The sequence below is a fragment of the Pristiophorus japonicus genome, chromosome 17, assembly GCF_044704955.1.
Source record: "Pristiophorus japonicus isolate sPriJap1 chromosome 17, sPriJap1.hap1, whole genome shotgun sequence".
Taxonomy (NCBI): domain Eukaryota; kingdom Metazoa; phylum Chordata; class Chondrichthyes; family Pristiophoridae; genus Pristiophorus; species Pristiophorus japonicus.
Genome location: NC_091993.1, coordinates 73,058,132 through 73,083,694, shown reverse-complemented (window position 1 = coordinate 73,083,694; position 25,563 = coordinate 73,058,132). Strand labels below are relative to the sequence as shown.

General features: G+C 40.4%; 1 protein-coding gene across 7 annotated transcripts in view; it reads right to left on the bottom strand.

The window, feature by feature from the left end:
* Window positions 1-975: 975 nt before the first annotated feature.
* trim33 (tripartite motif containing 33) overlaps window positions 976-25,563 on the bottom strand; it is a 249,952-nt gene continuing 225,364 nt past the window's right edge. For 3 of the 7 annotated variants that reach the window (XM_070858846.1, XM_070858847.1, XM_070858849.1), the window contains 7 exons: window positions 25,040-25,208; window positions 19,912-20,264; window positions 17,877-18,000; window positions 16,327-16,401; window positions 10,241-10,393; window positions 6,333-6,407; window positions 976-3,485 (listed from right to left, as the gene is read on the bottom strand). In XM_070858846.1, coding sequence (XP_070714947.1) covers window positions 3,267-3,485; window positions 6,333-6,407; window positions 10,241-10,393; window positions 16,327-16,401; window positions 17,877-18,000; window positions 19,912-20,264; window positions 25,040-25,208 — 1,168 coding nt within the window. In that variant the 3' untranslated portion in view covers window positions 976-3,266. Of the gene's footprint in view, window positions 3,486-5,180; window positions 5,408-6,332; window positions 6,408-10,240; window positions 10,394-16,326; window positions 16,402-17,876; window positions 18,001-19,911; window positions 20,265-25,039; window positions 25,209-25,563 lie in introns of all 7 variants that reach the window. The other 4 variants (XM_070858848.1, XM_070858850.1, XR_011587467.1 and 1 more) reach the window with 3 other exon arrangements.

Sequence of the window (25,563 nt, the reverse complement as noted above, 5' to 3'; positions counted from 1 at the left end):
AATAAAATGACATTACAAATTTGAACAGTCCTCTCCCTCTTTCAAACCAGATATAGTAGCAGCGTCAGCCCTTTCTGGCCCTAGTTAATGGAACTGAAGTACACATTAGATGTAAGCAAGTCCGGAGGCATCAATCGTATGCGAGTAATGTCCTAAATTTGATCATTTCTAATAAAAATCACAGTAATTATCAAGTTACTACTGAAGAACATGAAAACTGTAAATCCTGGATTCAACAGACTCCGGATGAATTTCGTATTTCCATTCTGCCTTTTGAAACAGAACAGTTGATCCTTAGGAACTGTATTTGTGTGTGGGTACCTTGATCAACAACCCACCTCCAACTGAAAGCTTATTACGGATTGTTGCTAAAAAAAAAGTCTTATTAGCTGGTGAAGTCAGATCCCAGTGATCAAAATAGTACTGAAATACTCGATGAGAAATACACAAATCGCATAAAAGGAAACAGTGAAGGATGATTTATCAACTTAAGAGGGTTGCTATCCAGAAATTGGTTGAAGGATGAATTAGAGATTCAACTAGATTTTTGAATTCTGTCCTGTGTGTGGATAACAGAAGCAGCTGGTAGTCATAGAGATCTATTAACTTGAAGGGCATGGGCAAGGATATATTTTCTGTTTAAAATGTGGACACATATCTTGTTAGAAGTTGACATCTACTGTAAGATATCATATGTACTACAGCAATTGTAGGAGGGTAAATCACTAGAACCAGCCACTAAAAGAAAATCAACAATTTTCCACTAGCTAATGTTAGCAATTTCTGATAGATAGAAAACCATTTGCACAGAAATTTGTCATGGTAATGCAATTAATAAAAGGAAACAAATTCATATTCTGACCAGTTCCATATAATCTTGTATCCGTATGGAATTCAAGCACACTCAGTGAAAATTTGATTAAGATGTCAACATAACTACTACACCTGCAGGAGTTTCCTCAACACATTACCATGAATGGTTCAAACTACTAGTTTATTCATGTTTAATTTGTGGTGTAAAACACACAAGTTGTGGGTGCAGGAATACGGTTTACCTTATTCAGAGGTTGCGGTTTTACATATTCGTACAGTAATGGGTATCAGAGTGTTCCCATTATACAACCTCTAATAACCTGCAGGCTTTGACTGCCTTGGTATTCTATACACAAACTTCATACATTTCTCACGTAACAATATAAAATGGCTGACCAACAAAATCATATATAGATGGCATCAAGTCACTTAAAGAAGCATTTTTGCATCAAGTGCTTGTACATTCAAAGTAAGGAGAACAATCAGCACGGAATAGTTTATTTCTATCTAGTTATGATTTCAATTTTACAAAACTAGGGAAGTATATCACTTCCAAATATATCACTTTCATCTTTTATTTTGCAATTGTACGAGTAAATTGTTCATCGTGATCAAGTTGAGGGATGGTGGTTCAATTCCTGCCCGCGCACACTTCCATTTTTGGTTCCCAGCATCAGCAGCACATACTCCCAGTCAGGTAGAGCAGATTAGATCCAGAGAACAGCTCCCTGCAATGTCGCATCATTCTCGTTCCAAGCAACAATATGTCCCTTGTAAATAAAAGCTTAAGCATACAGTTGATGCATCACTTGCTGAACCAGGACTTAAGCATAAAGTGAGCTACAGGAAAGCTCTGACTCTTAGTTAGTACCCCAGTGCAAACTTCCAAGTCTTTTTGTCCAACCAGCAAATGCCAGGATTAAAATCATGACACATCTGTTCTTGTTGCAATTACCTCCAATCGCATCCTGTTATATCACCTAACAAAGAGGCATTGATTGCAACCGTTGAAGGTCACATTCTATTGTGCTATTGACACAACTTCCCCCATTTCTGACACCAGCCATCCTTATTGCAAGTATTAGAAAACAAAGTTAGTATCGATTTTTGGGAATTACGGACAGTTTTGTTCTTTGAGCCTATGCCTGGGTTGAGACTGGCCAAACTCATTTCATTTTTGGAGTGTCTCAGCCAGCAGGGAGAGAAGTGTCAGCAGTCTCTGCTGAGTTCAAGCCTAGGTCCTAAAGGAGAGAGGATAATACAACAAACCCACTGCACAAAATGGCTAATCACTTTCACTTAATATTCACAGTTCACAGCTGGATATTTGTTCCAGTTGTTTGATGGTCAAGTGCATGAACTCTTCACTCATGTTTAAAAATGACATTATATCAGTCTTTTTTTTTAAAAAAAGTACAAGATGCTGTTCTCAATTTAGATGGTGACCAATTTTGTACTTGACCTTTGTTAAGCATACGATGATAAACCAGCAGTGCAGAAAGAAGCAGACTAACATGTCAAGAAACAGGATTGCTTACTGGTACTGTTTCATTGTCTTGAAATCCCCCATAACTTTGAATGTATGAAAAAAAAAGTCCTCAGGAAATAAATTAATTGAAACCTCAACTTATTGGTTAAGTGTGACAGTGGTAACAGATTATTGAGGAGGGCTGCGGCCATTCCACAGATCACGGCATTAATTGTTGGGAATGTAGGCCATGTCCTGGGCTTCTTTCTAACTGCAAAGTCAAAAGAAAAACGTACAATGTACACACACGTGAAACACGCATCTATTTACAGTTGTCTTGCAAAAATAAAGATTAAGCAAATCTTGTACTTTTAAGAAATGCTACTGTGGTCCTCAAACAGTTTAAAACGTGGTTAATGGCAGCTAATTATTGCAGTGCACATATATACTTCACCGGAATCAAAAACACCATGGGCATTCAATGGACAGTATTAGAAGATTTTGCATCTGTTCTGAAGTGAACACTTGATAGCTGAAACAAGGTAAGTGAATGAGAACAGGCACCTGAAAGGCAAGATCTACTGCGTTTATCTAAATTGATAACGGAGTTGTAGGTTACCATTTTATACAAATAAAGATTTGTGTAGTTAATAAATAGTCCCTTGTGCATGCCAATAAAATATATGCCATCTACAACGTTTAGCACACAAAGAATTAATTAGTTAATTACATCAGTAAAGGCAAGGATATTTAAAAAAAAAGGAACAGAGTCCAGAAAGGCTCTCAGTATCCAGGTAATGAACGAATGCAACAAAGTCTTGTTTATTTGTACAAAAAACGTTTTAAAACTCTAATAAATACTGTGTGGTGAGTATCAGCTTTTACAACCAACAAGCAGATAGCCACGGGAGTATTGCTCACATCCTGTGAGCACAAAAAAGGGGGAAAAGTCTAAAGTTCATCTTCCCCTCAAAGGAGAAGAAAATTATTTAATGTGCACTGGCCTGTCATCCGACGACTTTAGCCGCTTTCGCCTCGGTTGAACGAAGTCATCGTCCGAATCCTCGCTAATATGAGCTTCATCTTCGTGGTCGGAATCTGATTCTACCAGAGGTGTAAAGGTTCTTTCTGAATAAACCATCTGTAGTTTAGCTTCAAAATAGCTTTCTAGAGCCATTCCGGCCTGGGCCACTTCTGAATCTGTCTAAAAATGAAAGCAATACAAAAGTATTTAATCTTACTACCAACAGACCAGTATCCCCATTATCATTATAATATTAATTTATTAAAGCCCTTGAATATTAGTAGGTAACTTGTGGTGTGACAAACACATACAGACCTTCAATTCCCCAATGTGTTCTAAGTTAGTTGATCTCAGCCGCGAGAGGAACTGAATTCTTATAATTGAGCTTAATGCTCTTTGGCTTTGAGTGAGAGTGTGGGAAATCAGCCAAGGCTCCTGCTTCAGTCAAATGGTCACTGCAGGAAATTTTGTTTGTGCAGACTTCAGCGGAGGACAAGATCAGTGGTAAAGCCCTCCACACTCTAATAGCCTACCAAAACTCACTGTCTACACTCACAAACATCCACTTAGATGAGGAAACTGGGGGGGGGGGGGGAAAGAGAAGGGGTGCTAGTCCCGATTAAACTATACTCAGACAAATAGCACCTTGAGGTGAGGAGATCGTTGGGACAAATTCTTCAATGCATTACAATTTGCATACAAAATCCACCCCAAACTTTCAACATAGGATGACTCTGAAAACGTGTTTAGTGTATACAAAATCCTCAAAATAAAATGCACCCAGATTTTAAACTCTTCTGGTTTTAAAAGATGCACACCCAGAGACAAGATGGTCATATCCTGTTTCAAGGAATGTATGATTTTTTTTTTTTTTTTTTTTTTTTTTAAGTACCTCAGCATTAGGATAAGGAAGACAGGCTTTTTTCATTAACCTTTTTATAATCATACACTTCCATTTCACCGTCATAATTGTAATGCGGTACTGTGGTAAATCCACTTACTACAATATCAGCATGCCACAAAGTATCACCCGTGGTCCTACACTATGCAAGCCTTTTCATGCATATTCTTGCGCACACTACATAAAACGTTGATTATAGACAAACTACAGTGTCCTCATTTACTATATGCAGACCACACCCCAAACCAGAAAGACATTAGCTCTTATGTAGGCCTCATATCCAAATGAAAACCATAAATTGCATTTATATAGGGCCTTCCATGACCTCAGGATTTCCCAAAGCTAATGAAGTACTTTTGTAATGTAGGTATTGTAAACGTATTTACCTACAAGCAGCAATGAGTTAAATGACCAGATAATCTGTTATGGAGGGATTGGTTAGGGAATAAATGTTAGCCAGGACTACCCTGTCCTTCTAAGAGTAGTGCCATGGTATTTTTTTTTACATCTACCAGAGGGGGCAGACTTGGCCTCAGCTTAACATCTGATCCGAAAGACCTTGCAGGACTCCCTCACTACTGCACTGAAGTGTTACCCTATATTATGTGCTCACATTTCTAGAGTGGAGCTTGAACCACCAGCTTCTGACTTAGAGGCATGAGTGCTACCACTGAGCCAAGGCAAGGTTAATTTGTGTGTGTATAAACATCCCATATTTGTTTGATGTCTTTCTCTCTCCCTCAGCCTTCACTTTCTTTTACTACTGTACCACATGTTTCCTTTAACTTGGAGAAATCCTGTTCCCAACACCAATGGTGTAAATATAACTTGCATCATTAATTTGGGCTTGCAGCGAAGTAAAATGGGCTTCAGTTACTGTCTTCCCCTATATCAACTGCCAAGTGGGCACACCTCAAGATAACTGAGGCATACTGAAGAATGGATTTCTATTGATAATATTCATTTCGTGATACCTTTATGGTGCCCTCGCTCACAGCACTTGGCATTATAATAACAGTGAATTCCAGGTGTCTGATACATCCGGGAACTAAATTGGCATACATTCCAAGGGCCACCATTGAAGGCATTATCTTCTTTCTAGCAGATACCAACAGGCTCAATAGCGGCCAGTGACACCGAGAAAAAAATTGGACCCAGGTACTTGTAGGTTGCTAATCTCCATCTCAGTTCCGCTTTCCCACTGTGCAAAGAACAATATGACAACGATAAAAGCGTTTCAGTTGACTACTGTAGAGCACTCCAACTGCTACAATACTGGGCTTCTTGTGCTCAAAGTGATGTAATAATTGCTGCTGATAAACTGAACATTTTCCCTTTTTGGGTACCCAGCATCAAGTACTTCCAGATCATGGACAGCATGGCAGTGTGAAGAGCAAAGCTGCCTTTACTCTGCACAGTGTGCTTTAGACCAACAGAAAGGAATTGTAAATCTATAGAATGCTCTGCCCCAAAGAGCTGTGGAGGCTGGGTCATTGAATATTTTTAAGGCGAAGATAGACAGATTTCTGAGCGATAAGGGAATAAAGGGTTATGGGGAGCGGGCAGGGAAGTGGAGCTGAGTCCATGATCAGATCAGCCATGATCTTATTAAATGATGGAGCAGGCTCGAGGGGCCAAATGGCCTACTCCTATTTCTTATGTTCTTATGCAAGATCATCCCCGACTGCACCAGTGACGCTCCATTTTTCACACCTGCCATTCTCTGGTCTTCGAAAATAAAATTACCAAATTAATGCCAATTAAGGAGCGGCAATATGTCGTGGGTCCATATCAATGGACTGAATCTGTGAAACACATGCCAAGTAGGACATTTGCAGCTAGCAAAGGAGACTTTTGTCTCATCTGGCTATCTGAAATTGAGCCAAAGGGTCAAAAATTGAAGGCCAGTGTGCCAAACCACTCCTGTACACAATGATTTTAATCTGGTACAATGGACAGCGGCTAAAATAAGATTTTGAGATATGTTTTAGTGAGGCACTATCTTTTCATTCCTCATCCACGATGTGGAACTTGTTTTTTTTTTTAAAAACATAAACAACCAAATTTAACTGATACACACTGCAGAGAAAGAAACAGGTCTGTCATAAGCAGGGGTGATGTTTTACCTTGGTTCTCATTTCCCTTTCTTTGGTCCTCATGAGGGCTTGAGGACCATTTTGAACCCCAGGTAATAGGGTAACCTTTATGAGACAATAAAATTCATAACGTAAATTTGTTTTATGTTGCACTGATATAGACAAACATCAAAAAAGTTTCCTTAATATCTGTACAGTTTACCCCCTTAAGTGCATACTCACTTAAGTATTTGCACTACAACAAAAGTCCATGCTCCTTTTGTTTTAAAAGAAGGCTGGTCTGTTAAGAATGCAAAAATGAGAGGTGGCATAATATATTGGTCAATAACTACATCAATATCACTGGCAATTTTCATGCCAATATTAAGCTTGTCTTCAATATCCTTTTTTGAATTATAAAATACTTACCCTCACTGTGATCAAACACCTTCAGCAATCTAACTGAAATATTACAACGTGAACACATTTGTAACACAGGATCATTGCTCAAAATGTGAAACAAAATGATGATTTGTATCGCTAATAACAGCAATGTTTGTGCCTCGCTAGTTATTGGGAATCTTGAGAGTGTAGGGAAGTTTTATTCTGAGTTCATCGTGCTGTCTCGTCGTTAGAAAAGTAAACATACATTTCTCAAGAATTTATACCATATTTTGTGTGGACTCTTAAGTGTACAACACTGAAAACTATTGAAGTTGCCTATTGGGTAAACACATATGGTTCTGTATTTGAAATCTATAGAGCCTAGGTCTAATTCTTGGTCTGTGTTCAATGAGTCAGGCTTAGCCAGGGAAATACTGGTGTCCTCAGTACCCTAGGATCCTCAGTGGTCAGGGTTTACATTCGTGACCACCATCCAGCGACACCCACTGGAAGTATGGGGTGCATATTAGGGAAGGGCATGACCGGCTGTAATGTACACTGACTGTAATGGCCTACACAGCAAAGATTGGTGGTGCAGGTCTGTCAGCATGAGACACTTTAAGAGTAGAAGAGTAACGAGAGAGAAAATTAGTGGTGGTGCTGTGAATGGTTCGGGGAAGGGAGGAAGAGAAGAGAGAGAAAGAAAACTGATTATTTGCACTGCTACTTGCATGTTATGTGACGTACACACATATCCTCCAGCAATAACTGTACTTCGCAAATAGCTCATTGTAAGTTTTCAATACAACTTCTTAGCTCAAACATGGTCAGAAACGGCTCTGGTTAGAGGGCAACAGATCATTTGTATACTGCCTGAACATATGGTGTGAGCGCCAATGAGATCTTGTCTATCCTAACAAACTGTTATGCAAATAAATGTCAAATTAAGGGCAGAATATTTAACACCCGCAAAGCACTTCATAAATTCATCCTCCAACTTCAGCAGATATACCACGCAGCCTTGAGCAGTTTGCCTATGGAGAAAACAGGCGAGAAAAGAAGTTTGAAGTCTTACCCGTCCTCCATAAAATAACACTTCAATTTGAATTAAATGGGGAGAAATCTAAACATACACTTAAAATTGTACGTTTCGATGCATCTATATTAAAGTACTACAGAATTATACGGACAGAACTGCCAGGTTGTTTGAAGATACTAGTGCCTTGGAATCATTTTCAGTTATTGAAGTTAAAAAAATCTCTGCTGCTGAATTTTACACTAAAAAATAGGTTTAATGTTTGAAGAAAGCCAATTTGTATGGTACATATGGTATTGCATTATAGCAATAGATCGAAAAATCTCTAAAGGAGCCAGTCAGGATGAAGGACATATCCAAAAGGACGGCACAGCTTTAAAACTCCCCCAAAACTGTTAGTTAAATCAAATTGACCATCAAAGCAATTTACCCTGAGAATTGTCATTCCAGTCCCCAAAGATGGAGGTTGCTGAAAAGAACCAACTCAATACAAATGATCAGTAGTAATGTGGTCCTAGTACATGGAAAATAGTCCTATGAATAAACATGCTTTCTTTATATATGGCCATTGACCTTCATAAGCTATACATTAATAGAGGAGTGTATATGTAGTGCAGCGACCATAATGAAACCCTTGAGCTGCGGCCTATCACAATAGTCACACTACAGTCCTAAGTAAACAAAGCGAGTATGTGAAGAGTAGAAAATTTACCAAGGCTCCTTCATCATGCCACAATTAATAGAGAGGACCCAGAGTCACAGGTGTATATAATGTCTGCTGGAACCACAAGTTATCAGGCATCACATCAAGATCCATAATGGGGTGCTAGTCTCACAATGGTCAAGCTTACTACAGTTTAGTCTCCTTTAAGCAAATTAATCAGGAAACCCAACTTACAATGATGCATTTTGAGAACAATTCCAGTTGAGAACAGTATTTAAGCAGTTTATGTAGAGTTGAAGCATTCCGGACTGTGGGGAGGAATTTGAAAGTAGCTGGCTATAGTTTTTGGCATTCTGAGGGACCCTTAATTGATGTTATAAAGGCAACTTTAGCATTTCATTATACTTATTTATTTTGGGCATTTTTGCCCAAAAGCTTGGAAAGCTTGGGCATGCACTTGGGCTCATAATGGCCAAAGACTGCACCCTGTAGAAAAACTGGCAATGCACTGGCATTATGCCTCTACTCCTAATGACAGGCCGTGTGTATAAAAACAAATACCAAGACAAGAAATGAAGCACATAAGCCACACAAGAAAAAAAACACAAGACTTGCTGACATGTTCTACATCAGGGAACAGCAGTCATAGGCCATTCGGCCCAACTGGTCTATGCCAGCATTTATGCTCCACACAAGCCTCCTCAGCCCTCTTCATCCATCCTTACTAGCATATCCTTCTATTCCTTTCAACTTCATGTGGTTATCTAGCTTTCCCTTAAATGCATCTATGCTATTTGCCACAGCTATGTAATATATACATGTTTTTTGGGTGCCTTGGTAATTTTGATAATTAACAATCTACTTATTCTCCTGCTTGCAACTTCGATGAATGATGAACTTGTATTATTACATAGAATTTAACAGCACTGTTAGTTGTACCCTCTTAGTTCTGGTATCATCCACAGACACTTTTTTGCACTTTCTGCAGTGCTTCTAAATCCCTTTTTAATATGGAGACCAGAACTCTGTACAGTACTCCAAGTGTGGTCTAATCAAGGTTCTACACACGTTTAACATAACTTCTCTGCTTTTGAATTCTATTCCTCTAGAAATAAACCCCAGTAATTTGTTTGCTCTTCTTTATGGCTACTTTTAATGATTTGTGAATTTGTACCTTTAGAGCCTATATCCCAGTTAGACTCTAATTTTCCAGTGTTGGTCACCTCCTTATTCCTCCTCTCAAAATGCACCAACTCACACTTATTTATATTGAAATTCATTTGGCATTTACACATCCATTCTGCAAGTTTGATAATGTATTTTACTTTGGCGCTTTACTCCTCAGTATTAATTATCTGTTGTCATCTGCAAATTTTGATACTGATATTGTACTTCAGATTCCAAATCATTTATGCAAATGGTGAACAGTAATCGTCTCGGCATCGACTCCCATGGAACACCACTTCTCATCTTCGGTCAGTCTGAGTAACCACCTTTAACCCTCTCCGTTTTCTGTTTCGTAGCCAGTTTGCTATCCATTCTACGAATTGTCCCAACTCCACATAGTCATGAGTCCACTTATCAAAGGCCCTTTGAACGTCCATGTCACATCTACCGCATTACCCTTGTCTACTCTGTTACTTATTCAGAGAATTCAATAAGGTTGGGCATGTATGTAATCTGTGCTGACTATACTTTATTTTTGGTTTTTAGATGAAATTCAAATTATACTCGGTTTGAATCTGGGCTTGTTTAAACGTTTGGAAAATAAACTCTTAATATGGATTGCAAAACATAATACTACTGTGGTAATAGAACTTGAAGTTTTGGTGCATTTGAAACTTCTACATATACAAATTTACATATTATACTTACTTCATTGAACTTTTCACAGTTCTTGAAAATGAGTCTAATGTCAGCCACAAAGTTCTCTGGTGTTTGGTAATGTTGAGAGTGTTTTTTCTGCAATTTCATTTTCACTCCGGATAAATCCATTGGATTCTTAATAATTCTGTAGTAATCTGGAACCTAGAAGGGAAAAAAGGCAGCACGATTCCACTTTAATGCAGATTTCAGTTATTCCCGTAGCCGAAGCCCCAACCAGGCGCTCAATGCTGTTATTGGATATGTGGTTGGGAAAGCAGGTAAGAAAAAGATGAAATTTAGTACTGACTGGTATAAAAATGCTGTAATAATTTTGTTGAGTGATGCAAGAAAAAAAATTAACATGCACTTTATATAGCAGTTTTAACATTGAAAAACATCCAGACAATCAAAAAAAATGGGAGCTAAAGCAGCAGATTTTTTAGGAGTGGTGACCAAATGTTTGGTGAAAGAGGTGGGGTTTATGGAGGAGAGGGAGGCAGAAGCACAGAGCAGTTTAAGGAGAAAATTCAAGAGTGCACAGCTTAGGAAGCTGAAGGCATGGTTGCCAATGATGGTGGGAAGGAAGGAATACACAATATGGGCAGCTGAGTTTTAGATGATCTGAAGTTTATGATGGGTTGAAGAAGAGGCCGACCAGAAGAGCATTGGAATATTCAGGGGATGAGGGGTAGATGAAAGTAGGGATACGATAAGGGGTTCAGAAGCTCAACTCGAGATTAAATAAGACAGAGACTCAAACAGTCTGGTTCAGGCCGAGATAGTGGCTAAGGAGTGATTTGGGTCATTGGCATGGGTACAGAGTTAGTGGTGGGGGCCGAAGACAATGGCTTTAGCTAGAGGAAACTGCAGCTCATCCAGGACTGAATGTCAGACAGGCAATCTGACAGAACATTGGCAGTGCAAGGATCGAGAGGTGGTAGAGAAGTAGAGGTACATGTGGAAACTGGCCCCATGTCTGGAGATGTTATTGCCAAGAGGCAGTGTGTAGATGACAAGGAAAAGATGGTTAAATATAGATTCTCAAAGGAATCTGAAGGAAACAGTACAAGTGCTAGAAGAAAAGGCATTGATGGAAATGCTCCAGCTACAATTGGATAGACAGGAGTGGAACATAGGGAAGGAAGTCCCACTGAGCCGGACAATGGAAAAGAACTGTTGCAGGATGGTGTGGTCAAAGGTTTCAACGATTGATAAGGAGAAGGGATAATGCACAATAGTCAGAGATTGTCATTTGTGAAATTGGTTAGAGTTGTTTGGTACTGCAGGAGGGGTGGAAAGATTCCCAGTGAGCTGAGGGAGAGATGGGCATAGATTTGGGCGAGGACAACACATTCAAGGACTTTGGTGGGTGGAAAGGGAGGTACTTTGCAAGGACTGAGGAATCGAGGGTGGGTTGTTGAGAAAGGTAGTTTTGAAAGAAAGGGAGATGTTAGCTAAAGAAAGGGAACCATTTACAATGTTAGCGACCATAGGGACTAAAACGGTAAGTTGGGTGGTCAGCATTTCATGAGGAATGGGCCAAAGAAGCAGGTAGAGGATCTCACAGATGAAATTAGCTTAAAGAGGGCAGGGGGGAAGATAGGAGAGAAACTTGATAAAGCTGGGTAAGCAGCAGATGCAGCTGAATGGATGGCCTCTATATTAGTGACAAATAAGTCCACGAGTTCCTTGCACTAAGACTGGAGTGGCCATGGAAAGGGGTTTAAGGACATGGTTGGTCATGGAGAAAAGCAGCTGAGGGTTATCTTTGCTTTCCAGGTTGATTCTAGAGTTAATGAACAGCTTTAGCACAGGTGAGTAAGGCCCAGACAAACCTGGTGATTATTGAGTATGCTAGTTATGCACTAGAAACATTCAAATCTGCACAAAGTGGACTTCAAAGAGTGAGAATGCAGGCCATACCAGGGAGTGAGGCAATGAAGGTTTTGCTAGGGAAAAGGTAGAGGTGGGGGAGTGTTGAAACAAATTGATGCCTAAAGGCAGTTTGGAGTTTTAACGGGCAGCTGTAAGTGACTTGTGGAAGCTTTTATTTAGCGGGGCAGACGCAGAAGGATGTTGGAAGCAGGTATGTAGTTGGATACAAGGAAATGGACCAAGGAGAGCTTGTCGATGATCGAGACCAAAAGGGTAGTGAAGTAATGGGCCGTGGCAAGTCTTGGAGGTAGTCATGAATATAGTAGGGTATTTTATACGGAAGAGGTTTATGGAGGAAGAGGTTTAAGGTAAGAGGGTGGTGATTTCAAAGAATTTCAAAGATTTCCAATACCTCAGGACGTTCCTAATTCAGAGAAGAGATGAAGATTGAAAACACCGAGGGAGTGTTGTTGCTCAGTGCAGAGAGTGAGAGATGAACAGAAGCAGGATATCGTGGAAAGAAACTCAATGTTGGGCTGGGGAGGGTTTGCAGTAGACAATCCGGGTTTCAAAACAAAGGCTGAGGAGTGGAACACGGTGATGTTTATAGGTGGAGAGACCAAGTTGTGACTTGGTGATGAGGGCCATGCCACTGCTGCGGTGATTTGAGCGGGTCAAGTGATGGAAATTAGTCACGCGGGGAGGCTTTGGTAAGGGGCAAGTGTCACTACCCGTGAGCCAAGTATCAAGGAAGTTAATGTAATTATTCTCAATATTGTTATGGATGGAAAGTTTAGATTAATGGGTACAATACCATAAGCATGTCACATTGCATAAGAACATAAGAAATAGGAGGAGTAGGCCATTTGACCCCTCGAGCCTGCTCCGCCATTCAATAAGATCGTGGCTGATCTGATCATGGACTTAGCTCCACTTCCCTGCCCGCTTCCTATAACCCTTTACTCCCTTATCGCTCAAAAATCTGTCTATCTCTGCCTTAAATATATTCAATGACCCAGCCTCCACAGATGTCTGGGGCAGAGAATTCCACAGATTTACAACCCTCTGAAGAAATTCCTCCTCATCTCCGTTTTAAATGGACGGTCGCTTATTCGAAGACTATGTCCCCTAGTTTTAGTTTCCCCTCTGAGTGGAACTATCCTCTCTGCATCCACCTTGTCGAGTCCCCTCATTATCTTGTAAGTTTCAATAAGATCACCTCTCATTCTTCTGAACTCCAGTGTATAGGCCCAACCTATCCTCATCTCCAGAATCAACCTAGTGAACCTTCTCTGAACAGCCTCCAATGCAAGTATATCCTTCCTTAAATACGGAGACCAAAACTGTACGCAGTACTCTAGGTGTGGCCTCACCAATACCCTGTACAGTTGTAGGACTTCTCTGATTTTATACTCTATCCACCTTGCAATAAAGGCAAACATTCCTTTGCTTTCCTGACTATTTGCTGTACCTGCATGCTAACTTTTTGTGTTTCATGCACAAAGACCCCCAGGTCTCTCTGTACTGCAGCACTTTGCAATTTTTTTCCATTTAAATTATAATTTGCTTTTCTATCATTTCTGCCAAAGTGGATAACCTCACATTTTCCCACATTATACTCCATCTGCCAAATTTTTGCCCACTCACTTAGCCTATCTATATTCCTTTGCAGATTTTGTGTGTCCTCCTCACAATTTACTTTCCCACCCATCTTTGTATCATCAGCAAACTTGGCTACATTACATTCTGTCCCTTCATCCAAGTTATTAATATAGATTGTAAACAGTTGAGGACCCAGCACCGATCCCTGCGGCACCCCGCTAGTCAACCGGAAAATGACCCATTTATCCCAACTCTCTGATTTCTGTTAGTTAGCCAATCCTCTATCCATGCTAATATATTACCCCCAACCCTGTGCTCTTTTATCTTGTGCAGTAACCTTTTATGTGGCACCTTATCGAATGCCTTCTGGAAATCCAAATACACATCCACTGGTTCCCCCTTATCCACCCTGCTCATTACATCCTCAAAGAACTCCAGCAAATTTGGCAAACATGATTTCCCTTTCATAAAACCATGCTGGCTCTGCTTGATTGAATCATGCTTTTTCAAATGTCCCGCTATTGCTTCCTTAATAATGGACTCCAGCATTTTCCCAACTACAGATATTAGGCTAACTGGTCTATTGTTTCCTGTTTTTTGACCACCTCCTTTTTTTAAATAAGGGCATGACATTTGCAGTTTTCCAATCTGCTAGGACTGCCCCAAAATCCAGAGAATTTTGGTAGATTACAACCAATGCATCCACTATGTCTGCAGCCACTTCTCTTAAGACCCTAGCAGTAAGGCATCAGGTACAGGGGACTTGTCCACCTTTAGTCCCATTATTTTAGCAGCACATCATCAATGTAAAACCAAAAAGTAAAACCAAAGTACAGTTCAGAGAGCTGCGATTTTGAGTTTAGGCTATAGAGACTTTTAATAAAGATTAAATTGCAATTGATAATCTATTAAAACAGACTGATTCTACTTGAATAATTAACTGTGTGGTTATTGTGGCTATACACAGCTCCTCCAAATTCTACTCAATTACCACATCATCATAATACATCTTGTATACCTCCCTACCACAGTGACTAAACATGGCTCAGAATCCAGGCACTGAAGTGGATATATAAGTAGGTCTCAGAATCCAGGCATGAGAGGGTGGATGTGTAAGCAGATATTAGAATCTAGGCACGAGAGGGTGGATACGCAAACAGGTATCAGAATCTAGGCATGAGAGGGTTGGTATGCAAGCTTAGAAACATAGGAAATAGGTGCAGGAGTAGGCCATTCGGCCCTTTGAGCCTGCACCACCATTCAATATGATCATGGCTGATCATGCAACTTTAGTACCTCATTCCTGCTTTCTCTCCATACCCCTTGATCCATTTAGCTGTAAGGGCCTAATCTAACTCCCTTTTGAATATATCTAACGAACTGGCCTCAACAATTTTCTGTGGTAGAGAATTCCACAGGTTCACAATTCTCTGAGTGAAGAATTTTCTCCTCATCTCGGTCCTAAATGGCTTACCCCTTACCCTGGTTTTGGACTTCCCCAACATCAGGAACATTCTTCCTGCTTCTAACCTGTCCCATCCCGTCAGAATTTTATATGTTTCTATGAGATCCCCTCTCATTCTTCTAAATTCCAGCGAATATAAGCCTAGTCGATCCATTTCTTCATATGTCAGTTCTGCCATCCCGGGAATCAGTCTGTGAACCTTCGCTGCACTCCCTCAATAGCAAGAATGTCCTTCCTCAGATTAGGAAACCAAAACTGAACACAATATTCAAGGTGTGGCCTCACCAAGGCCCTGTACAACTGCAGTAAGACCTCCCTGCTCCTATACTCAAATCCTCTCGCTATGAAGGGCAACATGCCATTTGCCTTCTTCACTGCCTACTGTACCTGCATGCCAACTTTCAATGACTGATGTACCATGACACCTAGGTCTCGTTGCACCTCCCCTTTTCCTAATCTGTCACCATTCAGATAATATTCTGCCTTCCTGTTTTTGCCACCAAAGTGGATAACCTCACATTTATCTACATTATACTGCATCTGCCATGCATTTGCCCACTCACCTAACCTGTCCAAGTCACCCTGCAGCCTCTTAGCATCCTCCTCACAGCTCAGTGTCATCTGCAAACTTGGAGATATTACATTCAATTCCTTCGTATAAATCATTAATGTATATTGTAAATTATACCCCACTAGTCACTGCACATTCTGAAAAGGACCCGTTTATTCCTACTCTTTGCTTCCTGTCTGCCAACCAGTTCTCTATCCACGTCAATACATTACCTCCAATACCATGCGCTTTATCTTTGCACACTAATCTCTTGTGTGGGACCTTGTCAAAAGCCTTTTGAAACAGCTATCAGAATCTAGGCATGGGAGGGTGGATGTGTAAGCAGGTGTCAAGAGCTAGACGCTGAGGGTGGTAAATGCAGAAGCATCTCCTTACTACACCAGTGCACCTGTCTGCAGTTAAATGACAGAAATAAAACATTTATATCGAGCCACTACCTGCACAAAGTAGGTCTGACACAAGGTGGTCATGCTAATTGCTTTCATATCACGTACACTTTGCAATAGCTCGGTCAATGTAAAAAGTATTAAAATGTAGAATCATTTCAGAAACTGGACACGGCTCCAAACCAGAGACACTTACCGAGGAGGGAACAGGTTCTTGGAATGCAATGCTCATTTCATGACAATACAGATATAACAGGAGACGTTCACACTTCTAAAATGAAAAAAAGCACACCAGTTCATAAAGTTATACTGGTCGATACATCATGCAGCAGGTTGAGATACATTAGGATACTCAGTTTACACTTGAGATATTTAATAAATCTGACTAGTTGTATCTGACTGAATATTTCAAATCTAAAATTTGAGATAAGAAAACAAAATAAGAACACAATAGGAGGAGTAGGCTATACGGCTCATCGGGCCTGATTTTCTACCTCAACTCACTTTCCTGTCCTATCCCCGTATCTCTTGATTTCTTTAAAATCCCACGTAACAAGTTGACGTGTTATAGCATCTAGAGATCTGCATGGAAGAAAACTTCAGGACAAGAAACAGTCACTTGGCCCACTGACATATAATTCTAGAACCCCCAATGGCATTTTTAACATCCCTGCTCTAAACTAATTGGCAGATTATTGCAAACATTTATCAATAAATAAAGTAGTTCTCATCATACCCATTTTTAAACTTGCTTTCCATCAATTTAAATTATCTGGTCCGACTTTCTTTAAAATAATATTCCGGTGCATTTACCTTATTGTACCATTTAGTGTTTGATAAACTTGAGGTCCTCCCATAACCACTTTCTTTCAGGACTGCAGAGTTTCAGCTGTTCTAACCTTTTTTCATAGCACAATCTCCATTACACTTAGCCTTGTCGAATTTCTCTATATCCTTTTCAATGCCTGTAAGCCTTGTAGCATGGCGACCAGTACTAAAATACAGTACTCCAAGTGTGATATTAGTGATGCTTATAAAGTCTCAGCATAATTTCTAGACCTACACTCTGACCAGTCTTCCATTTGGTTTCTTTAATTGCTTAAACACATATACAAACATTCTTCTCAGGTTCCCCAATGTCTGCCTGCAATAATTCAATTCAATGCTTTACATACTTGTGCCAATTGATTTCAACCAATGTGCACTACTTATATTTCTCATTGGTAAGTTTTATTTGCAAATAAATTACCCAATTTCATGTGTTCCAAATCCTTTTGCAAAGCTTTAGCAGTACCATCTGTCTCCACTACGCTCTCGAATAGAGTTAGGACATTGAAAAAAGCTTCTATTTGGTTTCTGTATTAGGATCTGATGTAGATTACCAACAGGGTCCGAGCACCAATACCTGAGGCACTCCCTCTCCCGCCCTCTCCATCCCACCCGCCAACTCTGACATTACACCTCAAGTATTTTTTCTTCCCCTTTTTAAGCAGGTTCTTATCCAGTCCCATATCCTACTCAAGATTCTGTCTAATTAGAAATCCTTCATGTGAAACTTTGTCAAAGCTTTTCTAAAAGTCCAAATAAATGAACACAGTTAATCCCACTAACTGTATTAATTGCCTACCCAGCACCATATTGCTGCAACATAAATTGTCATTGGAATAGGAAAAAATGAGAAACAGTTCTAACTCCTCTTTTTTAAAAAAAAAGAGTAACCTTTCTTCATGAATAAATGGAGCTCACCCTTTGGTCAACTGGGGCCAGGCTTGGCCCAGTTTTTCCCTTCTTTATATGATGCAGATTGTCACAGTCATACTCGACTTCTGGTTTGGACAGGTCCCGGCAAAATGTGCAGATCCACTCCCCGCTTAAATAGGAAAAAAAGAGATGGTCAAAATGGCCTTTTACCAGTAAATGTTCTGGGCAAATTAGAAATATGCATATCAATAGCTGTAATAGATATCACAGCAATATCTTCCACCCTCACTAAACAGCCTAATTAGTCCATGGGTTCAACAAGTTAGGAGTCCTTTATTATGCAGGGCTGAGTTATTCAGCAAGTGTTTAATTTTAATTACCTCCAATTTTTAGCCTTGCATACTTCTGGTTTCACTTTTTCTGATAGCTCTGCATGTTTTTCATTTCTGTATTTTTATTTTCCCTCTTCTGCTTTTTCTTTAGACTTCTCCCTTTGCTTCACTTCTTACTTTTGGTCCGCATTTTTACTTCTCTTTTCTTTATACTTCCTCTTACTTCGACATCCTTACTTAATACTTTGCTATTACTTCTCCAACTGCCTTTTGAACTTTGGAAAGTGTGTAATGTATGTGCACGGCACCCCTGTGTCCATAGAAACGGCATTGTGGTAAGGAAACTAAACCAATGCTGATCAAGCACATGGGCCTGGGGTCAGTTTCTGTCCTGGTTTTATACATTAGTAGAGTTGGTATACAAATATATATCATTGATTAAGACCTGAGGATTACCTCGAATATTGTCTTGTGTTAATAGGATTTTTTTTTAAAGAACATAAGAACAAAAGAAATAGGAGCAGGAGTAGGCCATACGGCCCCTCGAGCCAGCTCCACCATTCAATAAGATCATGGCTGATCTGATCATGGACTCAGCTCCACTTCCCCGCCCGCTCCCTTATCGTTTAAGAAACTGTCTATTTCTCTCTTAAATTTATTCAATGTCCCAGCTTCCACAGCTCTCTGAGGCAGCGAATTCCACAGATTTACAACCCTCAGAAGAAATTTCTCCTCATCCGTTTTAAATGGGCGGTCCCTTATTCTAAGATTATGCCCTGTAGTTCAAGTCTCCCCCATCAGTGGAAGCATCCTCTCTGCATCCACCTTGTCAAGCCCCCTTATAATCTTATACATTTCGATAAGATCACTACTCATTGGAATTCAGAAGAATGAGAGGACCACCAACCTACTTAACCTTTCCTCATAAGTCAACGCCCTCATCTCTGGAATCAACCTAGTGAACCTTCTCTGAACTGTCTCCAAAGCAAGTATATCCTTTCGTAAATATGGAAGCCAAAACTGCATGCAGTATTCCAGGTATTTTTTTTATTACAGAATTTGAAAAGTACATGCTTTCTTGTATTATGATGCATTACATGCCCGATACGGGCAATGAGCTCTGTCAGAGAGTTGTATGTCTATGTATCGAGGGCTGACTGGGTTTTTCCTTGTTGAAGAGGCTTGAATCAAGGGAAAGAGGATGTGATACAGGCTCATTGAAGGAGCATAAGCACTGTGTATGCTCCCTCAGGGCGCTGGCATTTAATGAGTGGCAGACTGTTTACACATCTGTCATTCTGCTCCTGTTAAGGAGAAAAGGAAATTGCAATGAATAAAGTGCTTACACTACCGAAGTGCATTTTATGATGCAGGCCAGACATGACATTCAGACATCCAGTTGTGTGTGTATCCAACACCAAATTTATTTTAGAGGTTTACATTCAGCATGAAGCACTTGGAATGTATTACAGACCCAGTATGTCTTAACGCAGTAAAATCCACTGTACAAGTTATACTTGAATTTGGAACAAATCCAAATATTAAAAGATATTATGGAAGAGAGGCTAAACAGCAACAAGCCATCTGACATCCTACATTACAACAGTGACCATACTTCAAAAGTACTTCATTGACTAAAGTGATTTTGCATGTCCCGAGATCATGAAAGGCGCTATATAAGCACAAAATCTTTCTTTATGATAACCCATTGATGGTACTATCCCATGTCAAGGATGTCACAGACTTACCTGGGAAAGTTGAGAAGTGTAGGTACATGACAAGCTAGGTGGAAAACCTTTGGACACTTATCACAACACAGCAGATCTCCTCCGTTCTGACACACTGCACACCAGTCCTCATTGGGGTCATCATCCTTGTTGTTGCTGCTGTCCCCTCCAACTCGTGGCGAGCGATGTGTAAAGCTGCGGATTGGGGACTTCCCATTAAAGGTATTAGCCGACTGCCTGCAGCTTCCTGTCCTGTCGGAGGGTTCCAGCTTCACATGATTTTCCACATTCCGCAGCCCCTCTATGTCGGTCTCGCTCTCAGAGTGTAAGTTGTTGGAAAGGGGTGGGGTCAAGCTGCTTTCAGGACTGCTCATCTAAATTTGAAGGAAATTTGCATATGGATTATTGTTTCAAGCAAACTTGATGAAATCTTAATTCTTGCACCCCGTGCCCAAGTTGAGGTCTCCGCAGCCCTGTCCAAGGGTGTAGGAAGCGAAGCTATTCCCAAGCCTCTGCTTCTGCCATTCTGGAGATGGTCACTGAGAAGCCAGAGTCTGTCCCAGGTGACATTCTGCTTCTAATTCCCCCCTTTCTCCTTGCAGGGAAGCACTGGTCTCTGTTTTGCATTTCCCACCAGAAGTCTCCACAAGGGGAATCACAGGTGAAAATATTTTCCTCAGTTTTATAAAAAGTGCTCACAAACATTACACGATCTCCTTAGAATCATAGCAAAAGCTGAAATACCACACAATTGCTTTCAAAACTGCATCTTTGTTCTTCCATCCCATACAGCTCCAAAAATACTATTCAGATTATTAAAATGTTGCTTTTTCAGGAAGTAATATTCCTGGCTACAGGATTTTTAGACAAGATAGAGAGGGGGGTAAAAAGTGGGGGGGGGGCTGCGGTACTAATTAAAGAAACTATTACAGTGGTGAGGAGCGATGATATGTTGGAGGGATCATCAAATGAAGCCATATGGGTCAAATTGAAAAATAAAAAAAGGGTGATCACATTGCTGGAGTGTATTATAGACCCCTAAACAATGGGAGGGAGAAAGAGGAGCAAATATGGAAGCAAATTGCTGTGAAGTCTAAAAACCATAGGGTAGTAATAGTAGGGGATATTAACTATCCAAATATTGATTGGGACAAATTTAGCGTGAAGGGTATAAAGGGTATAAAGGGTATAAAGGGTGCGGAATTATTGAAATGCATTCAAGACAATCTTTTTAGGCAGTATGTAGCAAGCCCAACACGAGAAGGGGCGGTCTTGGATTTAGTTTTGGGAAATGAAGCGGGCAAGTTGAAGAGGTATTAGTGGGGGAGCATTTGGGTGCCAGTGACCATAATTCAGTCAGATTCAAGTTGGTTATGGATAAGGACAAGAATAGACCTGGAATAAAAATTCCAATTTGCGGAAAAGCTAATTTTGCTAAGTTAAGGAGTGATTTGGCCATAGTGGACTGGAAACAGCTACTTGTGGGTAAATCGGTGTCGCAACAGTGGGAGGCATTCAAGGAGGAGATCCGACAGGTTCAGGCCAAACATGTGCCCTTAAAGAAAAAAGCTGGGAAAAATAATTCTAGAGCCCCCTGGATGTCTAGGGACTTACAGGGGAGGATTACGGAAAAAAAGAGACGCTTATGTCTCATATCAACGGCTAAATACTTTAGAATCTTTAAAGGAATATAGAAAAATGAGGTAAAATTAAAAAGGATATTAGGAATGCCAAGTGAGAGCACGAGAAATTCTTAGCCAGTAAAATTAAGGAAAACCTTAAGATGTTCTATAAATATATTAAGAGTAAGAGGGTAACTAAGGAAAGGGTAGGGCCTATTCGAGACCATGAGGGTAATCTTTGTGAGGAGGCGGAAGATGTTGGTAGGGTTCGTAACGAATACTTTGCATCTGTTTTCACAAAAGAAAGAGGTAATGCAAATACTGCCATAGAGAAGGAGTGTGATATTCTGGACGAAGTAAATATAGAGAGATAGGAAGTATTAAGGGGTTTAGCAGATTTGAAAGTAGATAACTCCCCAGGCCCAGATGAAATGCATCCCAGGTTTTTGAGCGAAGTAAAAGAGGAAATAGTAGAGGCCTTGACCATCATTTTCCAGTCCTCTTTGGATATGGGCATGGTGCCGGAGGATTGGAGGACTGCTAATGTAGTACCCTTGTTTAAGAAGGGAAAAAGGGATAAGCCGAGTAATTACAGGCCTGTCAGCCTAACGTCAGTGGTGGGAAAATTATTGGAAAAAATCCTGAAAGTCAGGATAAATCTGCATTTGGATAGGCAAGGATTAATTAGGGACAGTCAGCACAGATTTGTTAAGGGAAGATCATGTTTGAATGACTTGATTGAATTTTTTGAGGAGGTAACCAAGAGGGTCGATGAGGGTAGTGCGTATGATGCAGTATATATGGAGTTTACCAAGGCTTTTGATAAGGTCCCGCATGGTAGACTGGTCATGAAGGTTAAAGCCCATGGGATCCAGTTCAAAGTGGCAAGTTGGATCCAAAATCGGCTTGGAGGTAGGAAGCACAGGGTAATGATTGATGGATGTTTTTGTGACTGGAAGGATTTTTCCAATGGGGTTCCGCAGGGCTCAGTAAAGGGTCCCTTGCTTTTTGTGGTATACATCAACGATTTAGATTTGAATATAGGAAGTATGATTAAGAAGTTTGCAGACGACACTAAAATTGGCTGTGTGGTTGATAATGAAGAGGAAAGTCATGGGCTGCAGAAGGATATCAATCTACTGGTCAGGTGGACAGAGCAGTGGCAAATGGAATTTAATTCAGAGAAGTGTGAGGTGATGCACTTTGGGAGGGTTAATAAGGAAAGGGTATACACATTAAGCGGTAGGCCACTTAATAATGTAGATGAACAAAGGGACCTTGGAGTGCTTGTCCACAGATCCCTGAAAGTAGCAGGCCAGGTGGATAGAGTGGTTAAGAAGACATACGGAATTGCTTGCCTTTATTGGCCGAGGCATAGAATATAAGAGCAGGGAGGTTATGCTTAAATTGTATAATACTTTGGTTAGGCCACAGCTGGAGTACTGCATGCAGTTCAGGTCGCCATATTATAGGAAGGACATGATTGTACTAGAGAGGGTGCAGAGGAGATTTACTCGGATGCTGCCTGGAATGGAGAATCATAGTTATGAGGACAGATTGGATAGGCTGGGGTTTGTTCTCATTGGAACAGAGGAGGTTGAGAGGAGACCGAGGAGGTTGAGAGGAGACCTCATCGAGGTGTACAAAATATTGAGGGGCCTGGACATAGTGGATAGTAAGGGTCTATTTCCATTGGTGGAGGGGGCTGTTACGAGGGGGCATAGTTTTAAGGTGGTTGGTGGAAGATTGAGGGGATTTAAGGGATGGCTTCTTTACAGAGGGTTGTTTGGATCTGGAACTCGCTGCCTGGAAGAGTGCTGGATGCAGAAACTCTCACCACTTTTAAGAGATGGTTGGATGGGCACTTAAAGTGCAGTAAACTGCAGGGTTACGGACCAAGAGCTGGTAATTGGGATTAGACTACATGACCTTTTGTTGGTTGGCACAGATATAATGGTAAGTACTGCAGGGAATAGAATACGGCCCGGTTTCGATCGCCTGATGGATCGGAGAGGAATTTTCCCAGATTTTGTGTGTTTTTCTGCCTCTCCCAGGAGATCACATGGGATGGAGTATAGATGTTTTTAGTATAAGGGGTGTTGCAGTGGTGTGAGGCGGACTGGTTTGGCTGGGTGCTCTTTGCTTTTCCGGCGTTGTTCATGGGTTTGTATGTAACCTTTATGGCTGCTGACGAAGGGCTGTGCAGCTCTTTATCGGCCGGCGCAGACACGATGGGCCGAAATGGCCTCCTTCTGCGTTGTAAATTTCTATGTTTCTAAAATATACACTCAAACGTGAATCCACCCGCCTCCCCCAACCAATTTTAATCAAAATATCTAAATTCTGATAACCATCTTTAGTTTCCTTTATCTTTAAAAGATGCTTATGCCATAACTAGCACTGTATAAGCACAATCAGTAAGTCACCTACAACAACCAAAGCTCAAAGTTACACTTTCATTTAGCTCCACTTTGAACCCATCTCCGTTTCAGTGGGAATTTCTATCTTTTGTGCACAACTCTCATGTAAACAAAAAGGAGACCCATGAAATATTCATTTTTGTGCTTAGGAAACTAAATTCTCTTTGTGGAGGGTTCTCAATGTGGAAAGCAATCTAAATGAAATCAATCCTGACAGTACAGTCCTGTGTTATACAAAACATGGGCCAAGGGGTACTTTACAGGGCTGTAATGCAATCAGTGGAGTTCAGGTTACAGTTCAAATGATGGGAAGAACACCTGAGCAGGTTGTATACATCGGCTGAACCTTTCTGATTGTATTACAGTCTTATAATACACACCTCCTTTAGGTTCCTTTGCACGGTTACTGTTCAACTGTAATTTTAACAGTCGACTTATTGCCTGCAGTTGTGTTGCCAATTTGCAACAAAATCACAGCAGGAAGGAGAGTGATGCAAGGTTTGTGACAAAGGGAATCCCAATGATGTACTATGTATATGCAGTGTATATCTGCTATTTGTGCAGTGTAAATGAGTCAGTAAGAGGGGAACGGAGTCTGAGAATGTATTCAGATGATTATGGTAGATTCAAATCACTCAACAGCTCCATTACACTTGGAGCCAAAAATACCGATTTCCAGTGACACTTTATGCCAGAGCTCATCAACCCTATACTTTATTCAGTTCACTCTACTTCTCCGAGTAACACAATCCCCCATATTAGTTGCCAGCTAGTACTGCGATGAAATTTACACCATCACCTATCTGAAAATACCAAGGATGCGCAATATCTTTATCGACAGGAACAGCAAGAGCTGCTTTACAAATTCACTTTCCTTTTTTAAGATTCAAAATTAGAGAAATTTTTAAACTGCAAATGGGTTTCTGCTCTACTTTAATTGTTACCAATACACTACTGATATACATTAATTAAGCAGTGTTAATAAAATATATGCCTAATTTAAGTCGCTGCTCAAATTATCCCCCAACCTTACTACTGAAGCAAAGGACTGCGACTGAAAAACACACCAGATCTTTTTTGAATAAACCACAAGTACTTCAGATTTACCATGCAAGCACTTCTCCGGCCATCTTCCAAATGCTCATGTTTTACAGAAGCACCAGAGAAACTGCACACGTCATCCTCCGTGCCCGGCTCTTGCTTCACTTTGACTTGATCTGGTCGGAAGATTGAAATCCCCCTCTCTGTACCATGAACTCTACCAGAGGAGCTGCAGCTGCAAGTAAACATTTACAATTAGAAGTGCTCAGGTTCATTTTAACCACATCACAGAATTGTAAATTTAGAGTTATGAGACTGCACACTTTAAAATGAACAACGCATAATGCACAATAATATTATGGTTGTCACTGAGCTCTTGAACTATATTTAAATTGAATTGCATTAAACTGAAATTGGGACAATTCAAACCGACTGTTTTTGTGTTTACATTTTTCTCTGCCTTGATCAGATCCAAATTAGAATGTCAGGTAGTAATAAATTATCCGGTCTCAAGTAAATCCATGAACATCTTCTGTCTGCTGGCTGCAATGGTTCTACGTGAAATCTCAATCCAACGACATAGAAGCACA